This window comes from Eurypyga helias, unplaced genomic scaffold (genome assembly GCF_000690775.1).
Source record: "Eurypyga helias isolate BGI_N326 unplaced genomic scaffold, ASM69077v1 scaffold15688, whole genome shotgun sequence".
Classification (NCBI taxonomy): Eukaryota; Metazoa; Chordata; class Aves; order Eurypygiformes; family Eurypygidae; genus Eurypyga; species Eurypyga helias.
Genome location: NW_010269064.1, coordinates 20,277 through 43,663, shown reverse-complemented (window position 1 = coordinate 43,663; position 23,387 = coordinate 20,277). Strand labels below are relative to the sequence as shown.

The window sequence follows — 23,387 nt, the reverse complement described above, 5'->3', positions numbered from 1 at the left end:
TCACTTGGAGAAGGAAGTTTTCATCTGGAACTTGGAGGTTCCAGGAACCTCCTAGCTTACTTGTGCCCTGCTGTGTTGTCTCTCCAACAGATATTGGGGTGGTTGAAGTCGCCTTGGTGGCTTCAAGGTATTTTATTTATTGTTACTGCTTCTCCAGAGTGGAAGAACTGCACATGTTCTCCACAATTTCTTTCAAAAGCCATACTTTTTTTTTGTAGCAGTAATAAGAAGTGAAAATATGTTCATTCTTATGTCTCAGTTTGTAAGTGTCGTGGCTGTAAAGTACTGCTTTAGTTTTTTGGCATAAGCATGGGTATGATTAAGAAACAAAACAGATTCATGACTTCATTTTCATTACACTTTTTTTTCTTACTGTATTTTGGACTCTTTTGAAAATGGTTATGGTTGCACACCTGTATATATGAGTAATCCCCTCAACAACAGTGACATGACTGAATACTTTCACAACAGACCTCTGTGGGGTTTCTGAGCAGTAAATTGAAGCACTGTTTTGTAGCTTGTTACATGTGTTTCCTGTTGTGCCATTGCACTTCCTTCAGCTACTTCTTAGTCACAAAAGGAGCTGCAAGAAGATGACTTACAACATTTCTTAGGACACTCTGCTTTTCCAGAAAACGGACCAATGCAAAAAAAAAAAGGTGGTAGGAAATGAAAAACCTGTTCCAGGTCTGGTCTAGTGGGAGTGCAAAACAATAAGCTTTTGCACGTGTCCTCAGAAGAGCTTCTGGCAAAAGTTCACTAACACATAGAATTTGCAGTAGACTGATGGAGGTCAGGGAAGAGTTGTGATCATCAGCCCCTCTCAGGTACCTTGTGTGACTCAGATATTCGTCGTACCAGCTGGGCTCCGGGAAAAAGCTGTTTTCCTTAAGGGATATAATGCCAATGTCTCAAACTAATCAATATGAATGCTGACTGCTTCTTCCAGAGCATAAATTAATATGAGTTCATCTAAGGGACTTTGTATTCATATGCTTGTCAAACCTGATTGTGCTTCCCTGAAACTGAGAGAAGCATGAAGATGTATTGGTGTCCTGCCAGCTTCTCCCACTGGGGGAAAAGATAAAATAACCCTAAACTGATACTCAAAACCGTACCAGTCAGAGCAAATAAATGCAAATCCTGTAGCAGCACCACAGAGCGGTCAGGAGTAGTGGCAGGGAAAGGGAAGATAGTCTCTTGGAGACTTTGTCAGAAGTTAGAATGAAGGACAAGGTGGGAAACAGGTGGGTAGCCTCCTGTGTGTTACTCGCTGGGTAACAGCGGGCAGTGGTCACTCACAGCCGTTCTCCCAATGCAGTTCAGGGACACCACCACCCCTTAGCACCCTCCATCACCCAGAGAAGTTGTTCCTCCCCTGAGATGCGTCATGCTTCCGAGTTGAAAAACTAGAGTTTACAAGTCTGAGCTTATAAACAACTCACCGAAAGGTGTTTTCAGAACGGACTACTTCCATGCAGTGATTAACCTCTGTTTAATGTGATCGTGTTTTTACATGCCAAACCAATTCTAGATGTTGTACAGAAAAGCTCAATAAGCCACTTGGGTTTGGTGGGGTTTTTTATGTTCCGTTAGAAGTACAGCACTGGATATTTTTGATTCAGTTGTGGTCTTGGCTTGAATCTCTGAACATAATGCATATTTCAAGTCATCTCTTTTTTTTTTTTCCCCCTCTCCCCCCTCTTCCCTCCATTAATTTCATACAGGGAGCCTGGTGAATGGGCCCTTGAAAGAGCCAAGCTGAATGTTAATGAAAATTTTCTGCTTGTGGGCATTCTGGAGGAGTTGGAGGATGTGCTGCTTTTATTAGAAAGATTCTTACCTCATTACTTCAAGGATGTGCTTAGCATCTATAAAAACCCAGGTAACTTTTTCTTTAAAAAAACTATTCTTATAGAGACTTCGGCAAAATCTGCACAGCTGCTGAAAGGTACGTGTTTATGTCTTGTGTAGTCATTTATCTCCATTTTAGGGAGCAGACTTCGTGATTGGGGAAGGGTATACATTGTGCTTTTAATGTTGCTGTGTCATTTTCTTTCCTGGGCAAGCACTTGGTGCTCCGATGATCTTGCCATATGCCAGAAAGCTTCCTGTTTATCCCTGGATTGGCTTTTCTTCTTTCAGTTCTGTCATACTCAACTCTCAAATAATACTGTCAAAATATTCTCAAAGTAGTGTCAGCAATATTTACCTAAGTAAATCTTCAAGAAGTGGTCTGGGGAGCTGGATGCTTTGGAGATTTTACAGTACCAGGATATTCATTTTCCCTCTCTCTTGACTAAGTGTTGAAATGAAATGAAATGAACTACCTGTTAAATTGGGTTTAGGTAAAGTAGAAGTAAGAAAGTGTATTTACAGCACTTTAAGTACAAAGCATGCTGAGGAAAAATACGTAGGAGACTCGAATAGAGAAATGAAAACAGAGAGCACTTAATCTACCCCTTAATTTGCACCCCACAGTCAGTCTGAAAGGGTTCTCTCTTCTCTGTGTCAGTCCATCCCTCCCAACCCTTATTTATCGCTAACTTCTTCAGGAGGCAGTCCCAAGAAATACAATGCTTCTGTGGGGCTTTGCATGTCATTCCGGACGAACTGATTTCCTGCTTACATTTGGCTGGGCCATCAACATCCTATGAACCAGGACGGGGCAAAACTTGCCTTTGGCTTGCTGACTTGGTTGCATTTGTGTCCGTGGGAAATGCCCACAGCCACTGAAATATGTGTTTTGTACCAGGTTGTATGTTAAAAACACGTGGATCATGGACTGAGTTTGGTTTGTAATGCCTGCAGCTGATGGCTGGCTTGTGACTGGGAGCAGCTGCCACAGTAATGGCCCTTCACTCTGGAGAAGTCACAGGTTTCTGTCCCCAACCAGGATTTATGTGTGGCTGTCCATCAATCCCTGCTTCCAGGATGCATCTTTGCAAATTTTGTATTTAGCAACCTATTTACTTGTATTTAGCAATACAGATATTACAGGGAAAGTGTGGTATTGCTCCTCTGAATGTGCTTTCAGTGGGTCATTTTCTGCGTGCAATATGGCAGGCAAGGCAGCTGTTTAGAAGGGGTGAGCGTTACTTCGTTGTGGTGCTGTATCCAGCCATAGAGCTGTTTCACTCAAAAACAGACGTAAGGAGAGCATGGGATGGTACTGACTTGAGAGCAGTGCCCAATTTTGGATCAGGTGTTTCTCTTTTATTTGCAAATGAAGAAATAAAGACATACATTTGTAGTATGTGGAAATCTTCCTAAATATTTGCACAGTTCAGTCTCCAAGGTTTTCCGATGGGGATGTTAGACAAGAGGGAGGAAGGGGGATCAACAGAAGGATATTCTCTTTGGGAATCTATAAGACTTCCTCAGCTGTTCTGTGCACCATAGATTTTCATTTCTCTTACAGTGGGGGAAGTTAGCAAACAGCACGCAGCCTCCCGATTTTCATCCAGGTGCCCTAGAAGGCATCAGGTGTGAGATGAGCAGTCTCCAGAATAGTTAAGTGCCGGACAATCTTTCTCTTCTCTGTGTATATTCCAGTATCTGGAGCAGATTTGATCCTCTATTGCAGGACAGTGATTTCCTCTGCGATTTCATGTGTGTCATGTCTGAAGATTCATGTCTTTCCTTCAGTATTCCCAATGAGGATTAAACTTTTAGTTTTATTTTTCCCATTTGCTTACTGAAAAGGAAGAACAGAAAGTTTCCTTGTATTAACTCTCTACTCCTCATTTCATACATGTGTATGTTTGGGGGGTTTTCCCAATCATAATTATTTTCAGGTTATTTCTGCGTTGGTGTTAATGCTTACAAAAACTTAACAGAATCAGCCAGAAAGAAAAAAAAAAAATCCAAATGCTGTGTAAGAAAACCTGTATCGTTCTCCTCAAGGCACCCTAGGCCTGATCTGCAACACCCTCTGCTGTTGCATCATGAAGTGCTGGGAAGAGGGGATGTTATTCTGCCCAGCTGTGTGGTGATGCCTTAAAGCAGCAGATACTTTGGGCCAAAACTGACCTTTTGTTATAATTTACAGTTGCAGGTCAGATCTCAAAATTTACAGTTTACTCTGCTGAACTGTTGCTCCACCTGAGAAACACTTATGACACCCTTTCCTCTTTTCCTATCGTAAAGTTTTAGCAGAATTTATCTTGTATCAGTTGAATAGATTGAGATGAGGAAGACACAGTGAAGAACTGTGTACAGAAAGGTGATTCACTTCCAGGTCAGTGAATCTCTGCACCTGAGTTGCTGCAATAATCGCTTCTGGATTAGGCACAATTCAACAACTGGCAGAAGGTAACTGAAGGAAGACAATTTCCATCCAGTGTTTCTTTAGTGGATTACATAGATTAGAAAGAAGAGTAGGAAGTTGGTGATTGCTGTCCCACCATCATCATCGTCTGAACTAAATTAGAAGGACCTACCTCTTCCTGTAGGAAGCAAACTGCTGGATGTTATCAAATCCATAAAATCACATGTGCATTTAAGATGCATCTGTGGGCGTTGTGGGTTAAACCCCTTCTTCCTTCCAAATTTGGGACCCTTCTCCCTCGTTACGAGTGCTTTGGATGGGCACCAGATCACTGCAGCTCCCATCTGAGCAAACTACTTATTACTGGGAGCCTTCAGTATAGGTTGATGCCAACAGGAATCAGGAAATCTGGAAACTTTTTCTCACCTCTATTTCTTTTAACCATGCAAGCTGTATTCAAGCTGCTTTGTTTCTTCTGTGTCTGTAGTGTAAAAAAAAAGAAAATCACATCTGAGACATCATGTGACAACATTTATTCAGGAATTCCTGCTCAGTTGTCCTTCTTCTAGCTAGAAAACGAAGCCTGTGGTCTTTTTACCTTCAGAAATACTTTGCTGCTATTGTTCTGAAGCAGGAGATCAGTAAAACTGTGGCTCTGTGGATCAGATAGTGGGACATTTACATCAGAGAGCACAGAAATATGTATATGTAATGACACAGATAACTGCTGAAGGCAGTGTGACTTGAGTGCTCTTGTGGGTCATGCTAAGGATTTGTTTTAGATAAGCTGGCAGAAACGTGAAATATTAAAAAATAAAGAGTGAAAAGCAGTCAACTTGTTCAGACATTATGACTAACAACTGGCTTTTTCTATTTTTAATATATTTTGCTTGCCAGCTGCTGTGTATTTGTTCTATGCTGGCTTTGACAGTGTCACATTTTGAAATGCACACCAGTTTTTCCTCATATTTTTTGAGTTTAAAAAGTTGGCAGTTGTGGAAAATTTAGTGACAGAGGACACTAGGAGGATAATTTTCTTCATTGCCATAATAAAAATGTTGCTTTCAGTTAATCCATATACCAAATATTTTGATTTCTGTGTTTTATAACAATGTGCAATAAAATGTGAAAGGTCTTTGTGATGCTAAAGTCTTCATTGAAACCAATCTGGTTTTATCTTGTAGAATACTTGAGAGCTACAGGCTTCCTGTTTTTCTCCTTTTCCACTCTCCTTGAAATTAAGTATTTTCTTAATGTTGATACCAAGTCCAGAATTGCGAAAGGACTCTCTTTCATGATGCCTCTCTTGTCCAAGGCGACAAACTCTTCCTGCCTTGGCATCCTGAGCTGCCTTTGACAAGAGATCAAAAGGGGAGGGGCGGTGTGGCGGATGGATTGTGGAACAGATAGATCAGTCAATAGATGGGTAGAATAAATATAAAACAATGTTATGGTTTTTACTAGATTTCTTTGCTAACACAGTCAGATTTACTCAAAATTGTGTCTTTCATTTTTCCCCAGCATTGGAGCAGATAGGGTCCAATTGCAGAGCCTTGGATTATATTCACTTCAAAATCTGATAATATTCCTTAACTCTTTGAAAGGCCTGAAATAGTTATAGCATGACTTTACATGTACAATCTCTCCTCGCTCTCAGGAGCACAACTGAAGGAAAAATAACTGGTCAGTCCTGTTCATTTTTGCAGGCTGTAGCTCACTTCCGTAACCTGGCTGGTAGCCAGAAAGCAGAGAATACTTACACAGTTTCTTTTGAAAAGGGCACGTGTGGGTTTCGTATCTTTGTTGTTTTAAGAGGCAGAAAATACACAGTATACACAGCAAACCAGAATTTTCTTCTACTTTGTCAACTTCTGTGGCACGGGGTGAAAGTTAACAGCATCTAATGTAAAAGAATAGGCAATAAAATGGCTTTTATCACCTCAGAAATAGATCATATCCTCTCACCTTTCTGCAGGACTTCATAAATTTTCTTTGGCACCAGAAACCCTATAAAAACACTTCTTCCCAATACCAGAAAAAAAAAATCTTTGTTTCTTGAATTTACATTCTACATGTGTAGATCTTACTCTAAAGCAAGCAGGCTGACTTAAGCTTTCCAAACAGTGAATTTTATTGAGTGCCATGAAATTACTCATGCTGTCAGCTGGAAGAAGATGTATTGCTCAGGTAAACTGTAAAATGTCCTTTTTTTTTTTTTGGTTAAGAAATGTTGAAAGAAGTTTGATGGAAGGAAGCAGTGGGTTTTGTGCAGTGCCTTGAATAGCGATCGTCTGATGTTCTGCCTTTGTTCAACACAAAATGAAAGAAAAAAACGAGGCTAAGTGATCTGCAGCTCCTAATAGTTCTCCTGCTTCTCACGAGCCATACTTTCTGGAGAGGGTTGTGACTGCTATGTGGAAAGGGAATATATTGGCTCATCTCCTGTGCACAAATGCACCACTTTTGTCTCTCCTACAAGCATCTGCACTCTTGATGTGAGAGTAAAAGCAGCTTGTATTAGATTCAGTTTAAAAATCTGAGGGTTTTTTCTGAGGTTTTGGTTTTGGGGTTTTTTTGTTGTTGTTGTTGGGTTGGGAGGGGTGGGAGAGGGGGGTGCATCACTTCTTTGCATCTGCTTCTTTCTTAAAACAGAATTTGGGAAAACTTTATACCCATTCAAATCTTGAAAAACCTTGGAGACTCCAAACATTACGTCTTTTCTTTTGCCTCACTCTGTAACAGCTTTGTGCTTTCCCTAAATAATCTCCTCAAGAGGAATAACTGTGTATGAAAGCCCTCTCAGAAGAAGGGTATTCTACATTTGGTGTGGAGGGAAAACGTGAGGTTGGACGTGGGAAGTAACTAACGGCACAACACTTCCATGGCGGGTTCCCATCCGTGATGTGAAGCAGAGTCACTGTATGTGCGACTTAAAAAGTTTTGTCCAGAAGGTGGTGTGATCTCCCTGCTTTTTCGGGACCCAAACGCTGTGCCAGTGCAAATAGCACATGTGAATTGACATTCTGCCTGGGTGGCATTTTCTTCTTTATCACCCAAGATCCTGTTCTGAAAATAGAAAATAAAAATAGGAAATGTGAACAAAACGTTCCTTTCTTCTCCCTCTGAACGTTCAAAATTACTTAGAAGAATGCTCTAAAACAATGTGTATGCAAAAATAGGCAGTTGAAGCTCTACGAAGAGTGTTTAATTGTATTTTTGTTTCTTGTATTGTAAAACAAATTCCCAGTTCTCTGTGTGCAAGAAAGGCAGGAAAGAGGAAGAGTCACAGTGCATGTCCCCAAGGATGTTTGTTCCCATTTCAGTCGGTAGCATCTAGGACATTCTGCACTTCTGGTCTGCTCTTCGTTTGTTTTATAAAGCCGAAGGTAGTATCAAAAGCTATAGATACGTTATTTAGCTCTTCAGCAATGAAAACGCAAGGTTTGGAGAGGAAGGACAAACCTGGACTGCCTGATCTGGGATGCCTTAAGTTAGTGGATGCACCAGTCAGCGATAAGCACAATCAGTGGGAATATCCTTTCTTTTTCTAATTCCTTAAAAGGAAGATATGTTGTTTCCTGTCTTTCAGAGGTTTCAGATCCTATTGTGAGTAAACTAAGCAGTTTTAAGAATAGGAGCTCTAGGAAGGATTTGAGCCCTTCTGAGCCTTTCTCATGACTCTGTGTTCTTTTCTAAAGATCCACTAGGTCTTTGGAAGATTTGTCTCGGAAGCTAAACTTCTCTGTTGCAAGTTCTTCAGCAAAGATTGGCAGCTCCTGACAGCTGCGGTTCTTGTTCTGCTGAGGAAGGTGAAGCCACCCCAGGCTATGTGTGTGTTGCATGAGAGACATAACTGTGGCACCAAAAGGTTTGTCCAAGATAGTATCAGTCTCATTGCTAAAATACGAGCCATAGGAAAGGTGTGGCAAGAGAGTTTGGCATGGTTTTCCAAGACCACATGGAGCTTGTGTGCATCCAGGCTCAAGTCTCAAGTTCCTGCTAGTGTGCTGTTGTTTAGTTGGAGTTACATCCTATGTACGTGGTTACGCAGCATATAAATACATCTTGTGGCCCAAATCGAATGGCGCATTTTGAGAAGAAAAATGGGGTATCTGACAGATTGATAACACTGGGTAAATCTGCTCCCTGAGCTTACAGTGCAGGGAAGTGCAATTTTCAGGTCCATCTGCCAAGCGTATTGTGATGGTTCTGCTTTCTCCTAGAGTCAGGATGGGTGGTTGTCTCTGCAAGTACAGCAGCACCAACAATAATCACTTAGATCAGGTGAGAAGGTGACATATTTCATGTTGGCAGGTTGGGATGGTGGGCTTGATTCATGAACTGGAGGAGAGTGAGAAGGGTCATTGTGGATCCACAGTGCCGCCCCTGTCCAGCGCTTCTGGCATTTGAGGTCGGCTGCCTTCCAGCTCTCACCACTGAATATGGCAAGGAGTATATGGTTTCTCTGCTTGCCAGTTACAGTGCAGATTTTTAAATCCTTATTTGAGGCTTTAATTTTCATGGGACTTGAAGTTGTAAAGGATCTGCTCAGAATGAGTTGCAGTGGAAGGTGAAGTCCACATTCCTTTAAATCATCCTTTGAAATCCTACATCAAATGTTTCTCTTCTACTAAAGGGCCTGGACATGTGAGCTCATAGACTGGCTCTGACAACCTGCAGTGTATTGTAGACATAGGCTAGGTATTTTTTCATAGAATTACTGAAGCTTTCCTGTCTTTGTGCTATAACACGTGTATACGGAGTGTGTGTTCTGCAATCTGCTAGTTTTTTCCTATTCTTCACCACCACCATTTTCATGCTGTTCTTTCCCTTCAACTGGCAGGGCATTTACTTGAAGCCAAACACAATTTATTTTTTTGCATACTCTTTTTCTGAGCCTCTCTGTCACGAGCAGAGTTTCTCCTCTCTGGACTTTGTCTTGTAGGATTTTGAAGGCTGAGACCACCCTTGGCATCTTTGTAATTTTTCTAGTGCAATTCCAGAAGGCTTTAGCCTCATCCCCACATCTTCATGATACTTGCATTGTTTCAATTTCCTTTCATCAGATCTATTGATGGTCTGGTTTTGGACTAAACCCACACAGATGACATTTCATACTTTGTTGCAGTAAAACCAAAACTTATTTGTGGTCTAAGTCCCAGGGGCCCCATCAGCCAAACCCTTGCATCCCACGTATCAAAAATTCATTTAGGGAGGGAGGGGGAAGGGTTATGTGTGTATCAGGAGATTGTTTTGAAGGGTTGGTGCTGGTATCTTTCAAGCAACTGTCATGTTTATCTAATGAACATATCAGTCACTGAAGATCTTACGGTTTATAACAGTGCTCCTGCTATTCATCTGAGGTTTATTCCCTGATGCATCTTTTGCATGTTTCCTGTTCCTAGTATAACAAAATTAAAAACCAATGGACCAAAAGCTTTGTAAAAGCTCTGGCACAGAGACTAAACTGCATTCAGATACAGCATTAGTTATATCTCAAATAATCCAGGGTCACTGATGACAAAACACCACAAACCTTTTAATGACAGAAAATTAAATCTTGTAATGGCACTTCATTCCTTCCTGACTAGCTTATTGAATAAAATCATAGTGCTATTTTAATCAGTAACATTCCAGCTAAACTGTTACTGCTTCTGCTTTAAAAATAGCATTTGAATAAAAATTATAGCAGTAACACCTTCTGCAAATAGCTGCTTTGACAACTTTGACCTGTATTCAGGCAACAGAAGGCATAGAGGAGGAGGCAGCTGGCTAGTAAATCCCAGTTACTGGGCCTACTACAGTTCCCAGCTGCAGCTTCAGTACATTCGCATGGGTCTTCACTTCAGCTGTGTGGAAACAAGCAAAGCCAGTTGCATAAGGTGACTGAGACTGGAATCCAAAAAACTTTTGTTAATTATAGGACTAAAACAACTGACCTTACAGCATCTTCCAGTACCTGAAGGGGCCTACAAGGAAGCAGGGGAGGGAGGGGGATGACAACGGGGGCGGACACGGGACACGATGGGGGACATTTTACAAGAGCCTATAGTGACAGGACAAGGGGTAATGGGTTTAAATTTAAAGTGGGGAAGTTTAGATCAGATATCAGGAAGAAGTTCTTCCCGGAGAGGGTGGTGAGGCACTGGAACAGGTTGCCCAGAGAAGCTGTGGATGCCCCATCCCTGGAAGGGTTCAAGGCCAGGCTGGAGGAGGCTTTGAGCAACCTGGTCTAGTGGAAGGGGTCCCTGCCCATGGCAGGGGGGTTGGAACTGGATGGTCTTTAAGGTCCCTTCCAACCCAAACCATTCTATGATTCTAACTGAGAATTCAGCTCGGTTATCATTACATCCCACAGTACGTTTTCAGGGTCAGTGTTTGGGGAGAAACCTCTTTTAAATGAAAACTGATTGTATTTGGCACTGAAGACACTGGAACAGTATGAAGCAGATCACAGAGCTGACTATTCACTTTGCTTTTAGGGACATAATGATATTTTCAGTCTTCAAAGACAGCTATTGTGTTATTCCCTCAGGCTAACTCTAAGTCCTGCCCATTGCATCAGTGACAGAAGAGGATACAGGTTAAACTGATTATTCTTATCGCTGAGGCATCATGCAAGAGCAATGCAAGTACTGTGAGAATCTCTTTGGCTCAGAAATGTTTTGAAAAAATATTGAAGTAAATACAGAAAAGAAATTTAATTATAAAAAAGTTTTTACCTTTAATTTTTGTACAGTAGAGACGAGCAGCTATTTCTAAGTGATTACTTGGGTTTTCACGTAAACATTGCAATTTAAAAACAAGTTTTTACAGTGATACAAATGACCTGCTATAATAATTAAAATGGTGTAATAATTCAAATGGGGAAAACATGAAAGAGCATAAATTCTGACAAGTTAGGTGTGAAATACAGCAAGGCATTTTCTGGCACGCAGCTTGCTGAAGGCATTAAAGCTAATACCAAAAGGTTTTTTTTCAACCACATGCGAACTAGGTGGCTCACCGCAGAGTTGGGGAGACCGTGGGTAGCAGGGAGAGGTGGCAGGGAGACACTCTCGGGGAAGACACATCACCAGAGTACATCTGTAAATAAACCTGTTATACCCAGAGGGCATGGTGTATTGTGCTCTAAGTCATCTGAGGACCACTGTTACTACTATTAGAAAAGAAGGGAAGGAATTAGTACAATAAATTTCAGCAAAGTGCGAGGGTTGGCCCTTGATTACAAAGTTAAAAGAATCAAAATGAAGGAAATGTATTAGCAGTGTAGCTCTCGCCACTGCACCGGAGTCCTTTTGGTATGTCCGCCAGCCATCACTCCTGCGGCGTTCATCTGCTCACTTGAGCGTGGCTTCACACCATGCCTGTGCTCCTTCCTCCCAGCCCCTTTGCTTTACCTGGCAGTTTGTGGTGCTGGCGAGCTGCCCCCTTGCTCTACCAAGGAGGGAGTCTTTCTTGGAGTTCATGCTCCCTACTTCCTTTCCCGGCTGGAATTGCCCAGCCTTTTTGATCTGCCCCTCTTAAAAACTTGCTTTCCTAGAAGCTATAGCAAGAGAAGAGGTTTTCACTAAATATGACTAGGAAAATTCCTTTTCCTTTTCTCTGTTCCTGGAGCGGAATCACAAATTTACAAATGTAGTAAGAAAGCTGCTCTCTAGGCTCATCTTCCCAGTCTCCTTCCTTTCTTCCAAATTGCATTCCCATTGTGTTCTTTAATTAGTATCTTCTTTCCCGTTGGGCTGCTTTATCATCTCCAACATTTGCACAATTGTTACTGTACTTTATAAATCTTGTCTTCTCAGTTGTACTGTTTGGACTCAATCTGAATAACTTCTCAGTTACTTGCAGATGCCAACTATAATGCAGATAACAAATTTGGTGTTAGGGCGTGGTGTGTTTTTCTCCTCAGCTATCTTTCCTCCTTGGCAGTGTCAGGAGTGCTGCTGTCAGAGCTGCTATTCACCAAGGATCTCTTTGAAACTGAAATTGCCAACTCTGCAGCGTGTCCTGTCATTCAATCAGCAGCTATTTTGGAAGAATGGAAGGTAGTTAACATGACTCCAAGCTTTTAGAGGACTGCAATGGTCACCTGGACAGCAGTAAATGAAAGAATCCAATTTACATACTAGTAGGAACTATAATGAATGGGATTAATAGACAGTTGGGAAAAGTCAGTGTGGCATTTGTAGAGCCTCGCAAATCAACTAGTTCCATGAAGGAGTCAGCAAGCACAGGGATGTGAGGTGGTCCAGTATCTCTATCCAGAAGCTTTTAAAGAAAATACATTGTCAGGATAGGAGAGAGAATGTTCTTCTGCAGGGTAAAATTGGTTAAAGAGGTAGGTACTCATTGTTCGATAGTCTTCCCTTACTTCAAACAAGCAGGGAGTCCCGCCTGAAATAAATGTTCTCTTAAAAAGATGAGACTGAGGTGAAAGAGGTTGCTGCCAGTATGAAATTGCCAGGAAGCAACAAGAACAACACTGAAGTGTTTTAGTAATCCTAACAAAGCAATGCATTGGAGTTCTGTTTGCCTGCAGCTGGAGGAGTCTGTCCTCGGCACTCGGGACTGCAGTCTGCGGATGCTCTGGGTCCTGGTCTGGGTCCAGGTTGGTAGGAAGGCTCGCAGATTGTCAGGCGGGTGGCTGTCTTTTTCTGCACAGGGAAACAGTCCCCCACAGATCGCCCTAGCCACTGGGCAGCAGCATTTCTATGGCAAAGAAATTTTTATGCAAAGCTAGATCAGGCCATGGCTCAGTTTTTCCAGGTGGCCGAAAATGATGACACAGGACAGAAAGGCTAAATCATGGCTAAATCTCAAGAGCAGCTGAAGCAAAGACGTTCACGTTTGAGGTGCTGCCCTAGCTGCAAAGCAGGGAGTTCATACAGCTGTAGTGATCTACATTTAATTGTGGCTAATTCAGGAGTATCAGTACATACCTGCTCTTGGTCGGATTTATCCATTCTCTTTCCAGTCTGTATTCTGGGTAGGCAAAAGGTGGTGAGGATGACAGTGAAGCCCAGCAAAGGTAATTTTCTGTAGAAACACCAGGTTTCATTTGCCAACTAGACTTGCCAGAGGGAGAAAGAAACTGTTGAGTTGGTCTCTGGTTTTCTAGCAGTTAGCAGCAGCTGTTTTGGTAGCGGTAGCAGCAGCTCATATAACAAATGTTTCATGATGAATGCAAACAAAAGCCAGCCCTGAAATTCCAGCTCCACTATGTGCGCATAAAATATAAAACCAGTTCAAAATAACATAACTACTCAACTTAAGGGATTCCCCCCCCAAATAAATTCCATATGAGCATTAATGTTTGGTTTGCTCAGTTCTCCAGGGCTCACCCAGAAAACAATTTTATCATACAGGCTGAGGGCAAAAAGTGAGGATAAAAACAGGCCAAGAAAAAAATGTTTTTAAAAGAAGTGCATGTGCAAAGAGGTGTGTGGTTTGGGGGAAGGTTTCGAGAATGCCAAACATGCTTACTGGATTGAAATTACTGCTGATGCTTGTGAGTTGGCTGAATTCACTTGCCTCCAAAATAGGTCTTAGAGGAATTCTTCATGCACCTCCATGCAATTTGGTTTCTGAAGATGACTTGTGGTTTTAAAGGCATCTACATATTAGAAGAGTGTTATGCCCTCTAGCATGAATGTCTTTCCAGATAGCTAGTGGGAGGATTTCTGGGGAATGCAAGTTGCTGATGAGTGCATACTCAGGGGAAATGAGGGTATTGAAGAGAAAGAAAAAAATAATAATTGGAGACTTAGGAGAAATAGAAGAGCTTTCCAGGGGGCAGTGCCTTAAATTGTCATCTTCCTCCAATTGCTCAAGTTAAAACAACAAGTAAACCCCGAGCATTTACCCATCCCTCCCTGCTTGTTGGAAGTCTGGAGCAGCATCTGTTGTCTGCCCACGCAAGTGCTCCCGCTCTGTTCTCAGGCCCTGAAATACTCTCTCTTCACAATCCATTTGCTTTCCCCATGGCTTTCTTTGACTCCTTTGGCTTCCCTGTAACTATGGGATTAATCTCTGTGCATCCAGCATAGGAACAAACCCTACTTCCTGCGTTCTGCCAGATCAGTGATAAAACAATATATCCTATTCCTTGTGCCTTTTGCAGTATGATTCCATCTAATACTTTCTGTGTAGTGAAAATCTTGAACGAGGTGATTGTAGTTGTGTGTCTTCTTCCATAGCATCTCTTTCAGTTGAGTTTTGGAGGGTCTGTGAGGTCGCGTCACTGTGATGTACACTGTACTTCGGGTACGGACATACCTGTGAGTCACTACGAGTATTCCATCGTCGGTGTTACAGAGCACACAGATGCAGGGTGTAGAACACAATCTGTATGCTTCTCTCAGCTTTTGCTACTCCTGCTGCTTGGCTGCTTTGATTCATTTCCAAACAGTCAGCTTTTATTTGATTTCTTGTATTTTATGGAGTGGAAGGGAGAAAAGGAGATGGATAAAAAGCATCATTGGACCTAGCAAAAAAAAAGGAGAGAGGGGGTAGGTCATTTTGTTTGTTTGCTTGTTTCCAGCCAGGAAGAAGTGTAGCACAAGTAACTGGGAGAGACCCGTGGCTGGTTGTGCTGGGCCTGCGTCGAGGGGAGATGCGGAGCACGCCGACACCGCTGCAGCAGTGTTTGATGCATGCCTGCCGTGCATGGAGCACCTGCGTGCACGGTCTGGCCACAGCCTCCGGTGCTTTGCAGAGCAGCCCTCTCAGGACTTTCAGGATGTTAGCAAGTTTGGAGGTTTACTGCTTGGGCAGGAACATGTGTATTTTCTGTTACATAAAAGGAGACTGTGGGATTAATGAGTGGCTGATATATAATATACATCTCCTAAAAGCCAGTGATGTGACAGGAATGAGAGCGTAGCCAAAGCAAATTTATTTAAAATGTTGAATGAAAATATTCACAGAAAACTCTGTTTTAACCTAAATGCCACTAAATATTTTGCTGGGCATTGAAGTCTTATTTTTATTTTTTAACTTTGCTTCCACTCCCCACTGTCCCTGTAAGTGCCCTGCCAATTTCACAGTAGCTGTGAGTGATCTTTGACGGGTCTTCAGGCAGCTGACAGACCTGGTTTACTTCACTAGGTATGGACATACTTAATGTCAGGTGCTTAAATTATGTACCAGGGAAGCTGAACTCTCTGCGTGATCAGTGAAGAGAGGTGAGTGGCTGTTCATCTCTCGGGTAGGGGGGGTTGTTTGAAGCCCTCCGTGGCTACCTTCAGCCGCAGGAGTGTTTCTTTGTTGTGCTGTATCGTGGTGTGCAGTTGGGTAGAGATGGATGTTGGCATGCAGTAGTGTTTGTAGGAGCAAGGATGAAGTATGCATATAAAGACAAAGTTTATATCATGCCCTCTTAGTGCTGTCCTTGTCTATCCCACAGATAGATCTGTGCATCGAGTGCTATTTGAGAATCATAGAATGGTTTGTGTTGGAAGGGACCTTAAAGATCATCTAGTTCCAACCCCCCAGCCTTGAGCTAAGGTTTTGATGGAGTTGTTTGGAGGCTTTTTTGTGAGGTTTGTTTGGTTTGGGTTTTTTTTAGCACCCTTGGTACTTTAGTACTTTTTCCTGCAGTGTTTCCAAGAGCAAAGTATTGTGATGACCTAGTTCCCTGTGGGGCAAAGAAACGTAGCAGAAGCCCAGAACTTCCTTGCCAAGAGCAAAGGAGATGAATGAAGAGGAAGATCTGTTCAAGTAAACTCTCAAGAAACCCCTGCATGGTGACCAAAGTAGCTGCTAGGAGAGTGCTTAGTGTGAGTGAACTGCAGAAGACAGGAAACCTGGGGAAGGAGTTTTGATAGTAAAGTTATGAAAGGATCTTGAAGAGGATGAAGCCTGGCAGGACCAGCTGGGATAGGGGATGATGGTCAAACCAACCTGCTCAGGTATTTGGCAGCAAGGTAATTTCACCAGTTGCTTTCTCCATGTTCTGTCCAAGGCTTTTTGGATGTAGCACATGCGAGAATGCATTTCTGGTACTACGTTGTCCACAGCTTATGTCTGAATGTTTGAGAAGGCCTCAATCTGGTTTTCTGTACTGAATCATTCACAGGGACTAGCGTTTGTCCAGCTTCACCATAAAGGTATCAGGTAATAGTGCTTTCCATGTCTTCCTTAGGGTTATTATTTCAGGATTTGTGGATCTTTCAGATGTGGGTTTTTTCTCTCTAGATTCTTATCCTGACCATTCCCATTCTTAATTTAGCTCAGTAAGTGGCAAATTCAGTGGTACAATTTGAGTGTCTGTGATGGCAATAAAAAGCTGTTAGAGGCAGGGTATATTCTGGGAATCCTGGATGCCAAAAAGCACTTCGAAGAGACTGTGGTCTTCCCTGTTTGGGTTACTTAGTTTAGCCCACGATTTTGTGTATTAAACCAATTGATTAATGACCAGGTGAGGATGGGTTTTTTAAGCACAATGAAACAGATTTCTCTTCTTAAGATTATTTTGTATTGTTTGCAAATGACGAATTGTTCTTTCCAGTCAGCATGGTGAAGAAGGGTGAGATGAGTGCTGTTGGTGCCCGAGTCCTTGAAAGAAAGACATTATCCTGATAGGCATATATATACATATATGCTCACATAGATACACATATCCTGATATATATACATCCTGATACACCAAGAGCAGCTCCCATTGGACTGCAAACCCTTTTTGTAGTCAACCATTTTCAGCTCCTGTTAGTGAAAATGACAGGAACAAATTGCAGATTGTACAACTTTGCCTGTTTGCTGCAGCTATGCCAATGCAGGTGGCTGATGGCACCTCAGTCTCTCATGTTGTACTTCAGCAAACAGCTTACCAAAAATCAGCCCAGTTCATCTAGAACTTTTACTAACAGAAGAGCTCTGAAGTTGCAAAGCATATTTGTCTATATGTTGAATTTCAGCATTTATTTGGCACTGCCTTCTGCTGCTGGTGGAATATGGCATGTGGTCCCTGGTAGGCTCCAGTCCTTTGTGCAGTTGGAGAATACATTATTTAGCCTATGTTAAGGGCAGGCTCACCACTTAGTCAAAGGTTCTGCTTTGAATCACTGAAAATCGTTCTTGCGAGCTACTTGTAGAGATCAGTGGTTTGAGTTCCTGCTTAATTCAGATGTTCAATTCACAGGCTGCTTCTGTTATCCTTCCAGACCACATCTTGTTGTACGTCCCACTTGGTCAACAGGTTTTAACAGAAGTAAAAAGTTAGCATGTGGATGCTTTGTATCTCGTGCAGAAAGGGAAAAATTCCCAGTCCCGCACATCTTTTCATATCCCGTTCACATGTGTGAGTCATTTTGTCAAGAAATGGCACATGATATATTGGTATATTTTATTAACAATTGGCAGTGGCAGAACTTGCAGGGATTGCCACTAAAATGGAAGGACAAATCTAGCACCACATCCCTGTTTCTAAGTCTAAACAGGCAGACTGGATAATCAAAGGCAAAAGAGATACAACAAAAGTATTTTGATAAACAGATGTCACCCACTTTAAAGTGTTGAATCTCAGTTTAATTTTTCCCATGCTACATGAATAGTCCCTTCACTTCCTTCAGCATTGTGGTTTTTCATTTCCCACTGCTATTCAGACCAAATTAAAAAAAAATAAAGAGTAGTTACATTTATGAGGACTCTATATTTGCTCCGTTTACGGACTTTCGTTTCTTGAATACATGTACTTAGCAAAATTAAATGCTCTGGGAATGTGCTAGAAATGCTGTCAACCACTGTGGCAAGCAGATGGATGAAGTGTCAGCTGAACACGATGTGCCTGGTCACCGTGTTTGTTTAGAAACTGATGACCGTAATCACTGGCCACACCAGAGTACCCTGTGAGGAGTGTATTTTTAAAGAGCTCGGAGTCACAATTTCACATTCCCAGCACCCGTGGGCTTACAGGAGAACTTGACCTCCATCTAGACCACTGCACTGAGTTCTGGGACCCGCCTGCTAAGCACTAAGACAAAACCCGATGGCATGCATTGGTATCCCAGTGAGTGCTGAGCCTGGGACACAACATGTGCCTTAGGGCCCGGTTGCCATGCGTGAGTGCATGTGCCCATCCAACACGGACCGTGTCCCTTCTATGTAAATGTGCACCAAGCCTCCCAGAGATTAATTTTTTATTTTTTGGACAGGCCTTTACAAAGGTCCCATGAGTATTATTTTTTTCATTGTTTTTTGTTACTATGAAAATCCTGAATGTGCCATTTTGTCATGTTTTCAACAGATTTATTTCAGTATGCTGGGTTTTGTTTTCTTTTGTTGTTTTTGGATTTGGGTTTTGATTTTTTTTTAATATATATTCACTGATGCATTCTATCTGCAGATTTTAAAAAGCTGATCATTTATGGTTTCAGAATTTCTTTGAACTTAAGGGGAGGAGTGAAAATTAGGCATTTAATTCTTCTGTTATGGTTAACAAATTGAATGAGATTTCATAAATTGAGAAACAGATTTGTTGTTTTGAGGACATCTGAAATGTTAACTCTTGGTTCTTAATGATATTTTTTATGTTACTTTACTAGGTAAGTTAAATTTACTTATAGGTTCCACTCTTGCTTTTAGAATTAGCCTATGAAGTTGAAGAAATCTGAAGTATTCTCAGTTTGTGCTTTGGGGCATGCAACAGTTCAAATCTGTAGCAATGGCACATAGATTTTCATTTACTTCTGATTCTTAAATGGGAAAAAAGGTTAAAATTAGTTATGAGGTGTGGCTTTTTAACCACCAATTGCTGCATTTTTCATTAATTATTTGTAGCTCTAATCACCGTGTGTTGGAAAGGATCTAACAGAATTAGAAAAGGTACAAAGCAGGAGCAGGGGAGATGGTCAGGGACATGGAATGGCTTTCATAGGCAAAGAAATGTAATAAATAGACCTCTGAGTTTTGAAGAGAGACAGCTGGAGAGGGATATGCTAGAAACAAAGAACCATGCAAAGTGATTGAATGAAGAATGATTAGTCTCAATTTCTCAGGGAGAAACAGTTTTTAGAAGTTTAAGATACGCATAAAGGTTTGGATGGCATTGGTTGTGCTTTTGGTTTTTTAAATCAACAAATGTGTGGAACTCCCTGGAGCATACCATCCTGGTGACCAAAACCTTGGTGGGATTGCAAAACCACTGCATTCACGGAGAAGTTCGCTGTGTCACTACATCTAGTAGCCGTGCATGCAGCTTCAGAGCTGCCGAGCAGCAGAAGCTGTGAGACAGCACTGGGGGAAGAGGCACTGTGGGCCTCTGCCGCTCCTCCTCCTCCAAGCACCCGCTACTGGCCACCAGGCAAATAGGCAGTTCAGTGGGTGCTTTACCTGATCCGTTGTACCTGGTATGTGCATTGTGTATGTATTCTGTGTGTAGTTTAAATTTCCTGGAGACATCTTTACTCTGCTGGCTCTGGATGGGTTCAAGCTAACTTTATAGCAACCTGTATAGTGCCGTGTTTTGGATTTGTGGCTAAAAGAGAGCTGGCAAGACGCTGACGTTTTGGCTGTTGCTGAGCAGAGCTCACACAGCATCAGGGACTTCTCTGCTTCTCACTGTGCCCCCTTGGTCAGTAGGCTGGGGATGAGCAAGAGGCTGAGTGGGGAGACAGCCAGGACAGCTGACTTAAACTGGTCAGAGGGATAGTCCATACCATGTAATGTCATGCTCGACAAGAAAAGCAGGGATGGAGGAGGGAAAACAGGGGTTTTGGCTCCCAAGGTGACCATTGCTCAGAGTCTGGCTGGGCATTGGTCTGTCTGTGGGAAGTGGTGAGGGATTTCTTTGCATTGCTTTCCCCCCAGCCCCCCATATTAAACTGTCCTTACCTCTATCCATGTGTTTTCTTGCTTTTGTTCTTCCTGCTCTCTCTTTCGTCCCATTGTGGGGTCAAGGGGAGTGAGCAAGCATCCGTATGGGTGCTTGGCTGCTGGCTGGGGTCAACCCACCACAACAGGGTTTCTTTCTTTATCTTGATGCAACTCTTAACATTGCATGTCTTTTAAATAATGTTGGGGGCCTTGATCCTCACCACTCCTGAAGATGGCAATGTAGGAAATAGCAATGCTCTTCAACAAAAGCCTGGTTTGTTGAAGGTTTAGTGTTCCTTTTAGTAACCTCGCTCCGTCCCAAACTTGATTCTTCTTGAGCTCTTCCTAATTGCTGTCACATCCTTCCTAGTTTCTGTCCCATTTTATCCTCATTCAGAGGTGTTAATGTTTACACGTGCCCATAAGTACTGAAATGGAAAAAGGCAGCAGGTCATTTTATCTCCTGCTTTCTTAAGCACAAGGGAAAGTTTTGCGCAGTATAACCTTGAGGCACAGTAGTCATTATGTCAGAGCTAGTATTGTCGTTAAATCAAAACAGTGCAGTCATCCTGGAAACTTTGATACTAGCCAGTTTCTCTAACACTGGAATGAAACTACTGATTGAAACACTGCAGACAAGACAATTTGCAGGACTAAGTGCAGGAGCAGTGGCTTTTCATACCCTGTAAATCTCCTGTTCTGATTTATGTGTGTTTTCACGGTACTCAGCTAATTCCTTTAGCCTGCAATAGAGTTAAGGCTACTGAGAATACGCTTCCTGTAAACACGGTGGTAGATGACAGACAGTGTACCCGTGTATCTCTTCCCTGTCAGCACAGTAATGCTAAATGCGAGTCGAATTAGAAAGGGTGGTTGAGCAAACTCTTTTTCCACAATGGATTGCCCTTGGTGCCGATGCATGAGTGAGAATGGTCCAGGTGTGCTGGAGCCAATCACGTAAGTCACTGAAGACAGATGAGAGGTGAAGAGGGGGGGGCTGGCTTTGCAACTGGCTAGTGCAGATGCACGGGGTGTGTAGGAAGGCTTTCATCTGCAAAGATCTTGGTCTTATAACTATGTGTCAGAAATGCCAAAACCCACCCCTCCCCAGGAGGAAAATCTATTGCCAGGAATACAGAGCAGCTACATGCACGTGTAAATTTCGATGGTGTTTCAACAGCATCTAAGCACCTAAAAATGTCCTGTATTCATTTCTATTAACCCAAGCAGATGAAAATCACACTTCTTGAATTGGGGCCTGCTTCCGAAAGCTCCCAGACATGTAAATAATTGCTAGGGGAAGTCTCCTGCCACAGCTCACTGAGACACTACATCCTGTGATACACCCTCAGAGGTAGCTCACCTCGCCCAAGCGCATCAGTGCTCAGAATCAAACGGATCACTCCAGACCTAGGAATTTTCTTCTGCCTTTTTCAAGGTATCCCTCTCTTTTGGCTCTGCTGAGGCTGGCACAAGGAGCCCTGCGTCTCTGTGTATTCTCTGCAACAGCATCTGTCTCCGAGGTTTCAGGGAGGGGCACAACCTCTCAATTTGCAGTGGATCCGAAGTTCCTTATCGCAGACCAGGGCTGCAGGCTCTGGCCCAGAGGGGGCAAAAAGCCCAGGTGTGAATTCACCTTGACTTGGGTTTAATGGCTTTGTGGAAATCCAGGAGGAGCCTCAGTCACTGTGAAGTCCTGAGATGGCTTATCTATCTGTCAGACCCTTCCAGGTCTGCTAGGTGCATAGAAATTTCCATCTTTTTATAAAGAGTGAGGACTTGGCCCTTCACACGAGCTTATTGGTGTGGAGGGGAACAGTGCGGGTCGCCTGGGGCTTCCTGGAAGGGGGAAAGATGCATTCTTGTTTCTGGTTCATAGTAACTTCAGTGGACGCAAAGACCCTGGCAGCCTTAGGGCTTTGCCCTGTCGGGACTTTATACTTTGCCTTCTAGCCTGAACGGTGGAGAATCAAGACTTTCCCTCTCCAGGAAAAGCATGGGGTGAGAATTGCATTAGCCACACTAGGAGATTACTCTCCTCTCTCAGGACTTCCATTTAGTATAATTCCCTTCTTTTTGTTTCTTTCTCTTGCTGAAACAAGTCTGCCTGTGTTAAACAACAGACCCTTTTCCTCGGTTTTGGCCAGAGGAGGAAGCCTTTGTCCCGATACCCTGGCAGCTGGCCAAGGCAGTTGGGCTGTGGGCCAGGAGGGGGTGAACTTGAAAGGAACAGTGTGTTGTTGTTTCTGCTCTGGTAGCATTCTTCCTTCTTCACCAGTGCCTCGTCCCCTGGCCGCTTTCAGTCACTCATTATACACAAAAGAACCTAAGGGCAAAAGAGAGAATTTTCTCTTGACCGCCTGTAACTTGCAATAATAAGAAATAAAGCAATTTCAGAGCTTTCAGTTGTCTGCGTGCAGACATAAGTTGGGAGAACATCTTAGAACTGACAACTTGCTCACAAGGGACAAGAGAACTGATAGAGGTGGTTTTTCTCCGTTTTAATAGCGGCTTTCATACAGTAATGGACGTCTTCCAGTCCTGTATACCCTATCAGCAATGATTTCACCTTGGCAGTGCATAAATTTTATTATTGGCCAATACTTTAGTCCTAGTTAGTATTTTTGCTTTCACTCCTCGTTTCAGTAGTTATATAAAGTAATAAGCTCTAGGAAGACAGGAAGAGGCAGCACTTAGAATTAATAATGTTTTAAGGCCATGTTCTCAAACTTCTTTAAAAAAAACTTAGTGTTCACATTCCTGCAAGGCCTGATGCTGCAGGGTGGTGACCATTAGGTTTGATCAGCTAAGGACTGGAAAAGGTAGCAAGTTAGGTATTCAGACATCTTCCAGAAATGATATTCACACTGACGTATCCGAAAGGCGCTGACAGAAAAGGCTTTCGCAAGTGATGCTTCCAGCTTGGAAGATGACACGTGCAAGGCATTTGGAACTTGGATCTGTGAAAGACTTGGATGGGACGTTGGGTCATTAAGCTTGGCTTCTTTTGTGCTACAGGCCACACAGTTTCTCTGACTTCTGCACAGTGATCACTAACTGGAGTTGGTTAAGTTGTCCAGCGTTGATGTAAAAATAATCAATGATAGGAAATCAAGTCTTTTTGTCTTTTTCTAGTGATTAATCACCTTCACCGTTTTAAAAAGCTGTGCCTTAATTCCAGTCCACATTGTTGGTTTCTGCTTCCAACCCTTCAATATCCATAGTTTTCTCACCATGAAAATATGCAGATGCTGTAAACAAGTCACCTCTCCATCTTCTTTTTTTGGTAAGCTGACCAGAATGA

General features: G+C 42.5%; 1 protein-coding gene across 1 annotated transcript in view; it reads left to right on the top strand.

The window, feature by feature from the left end:
• Positions 1 to 90: 90 nt before the first annotated feature.
• The window catches only part of LOC104514328 (uronyl 2-sulfotransferase-like), a gene marked incomplete at its 5' end in the record, with an annotated part of 31,896 nt that continues 8,599 nt past the window's right edge, over positions 91 to 23,387 (top strand). The window contains 2 exons of the mRNA XM_010157976.1: positions 91 to 127; positions 1,728 to 1,885. Coding sequence (XP_010156278.1) covers positions 91 to 127; positions 1,728 to 1,885 — 195 coding nt within the window. The remainder of the gene's footprint in view (positions 128 to 1,727; positions 1,886 to 23,387) is intronic.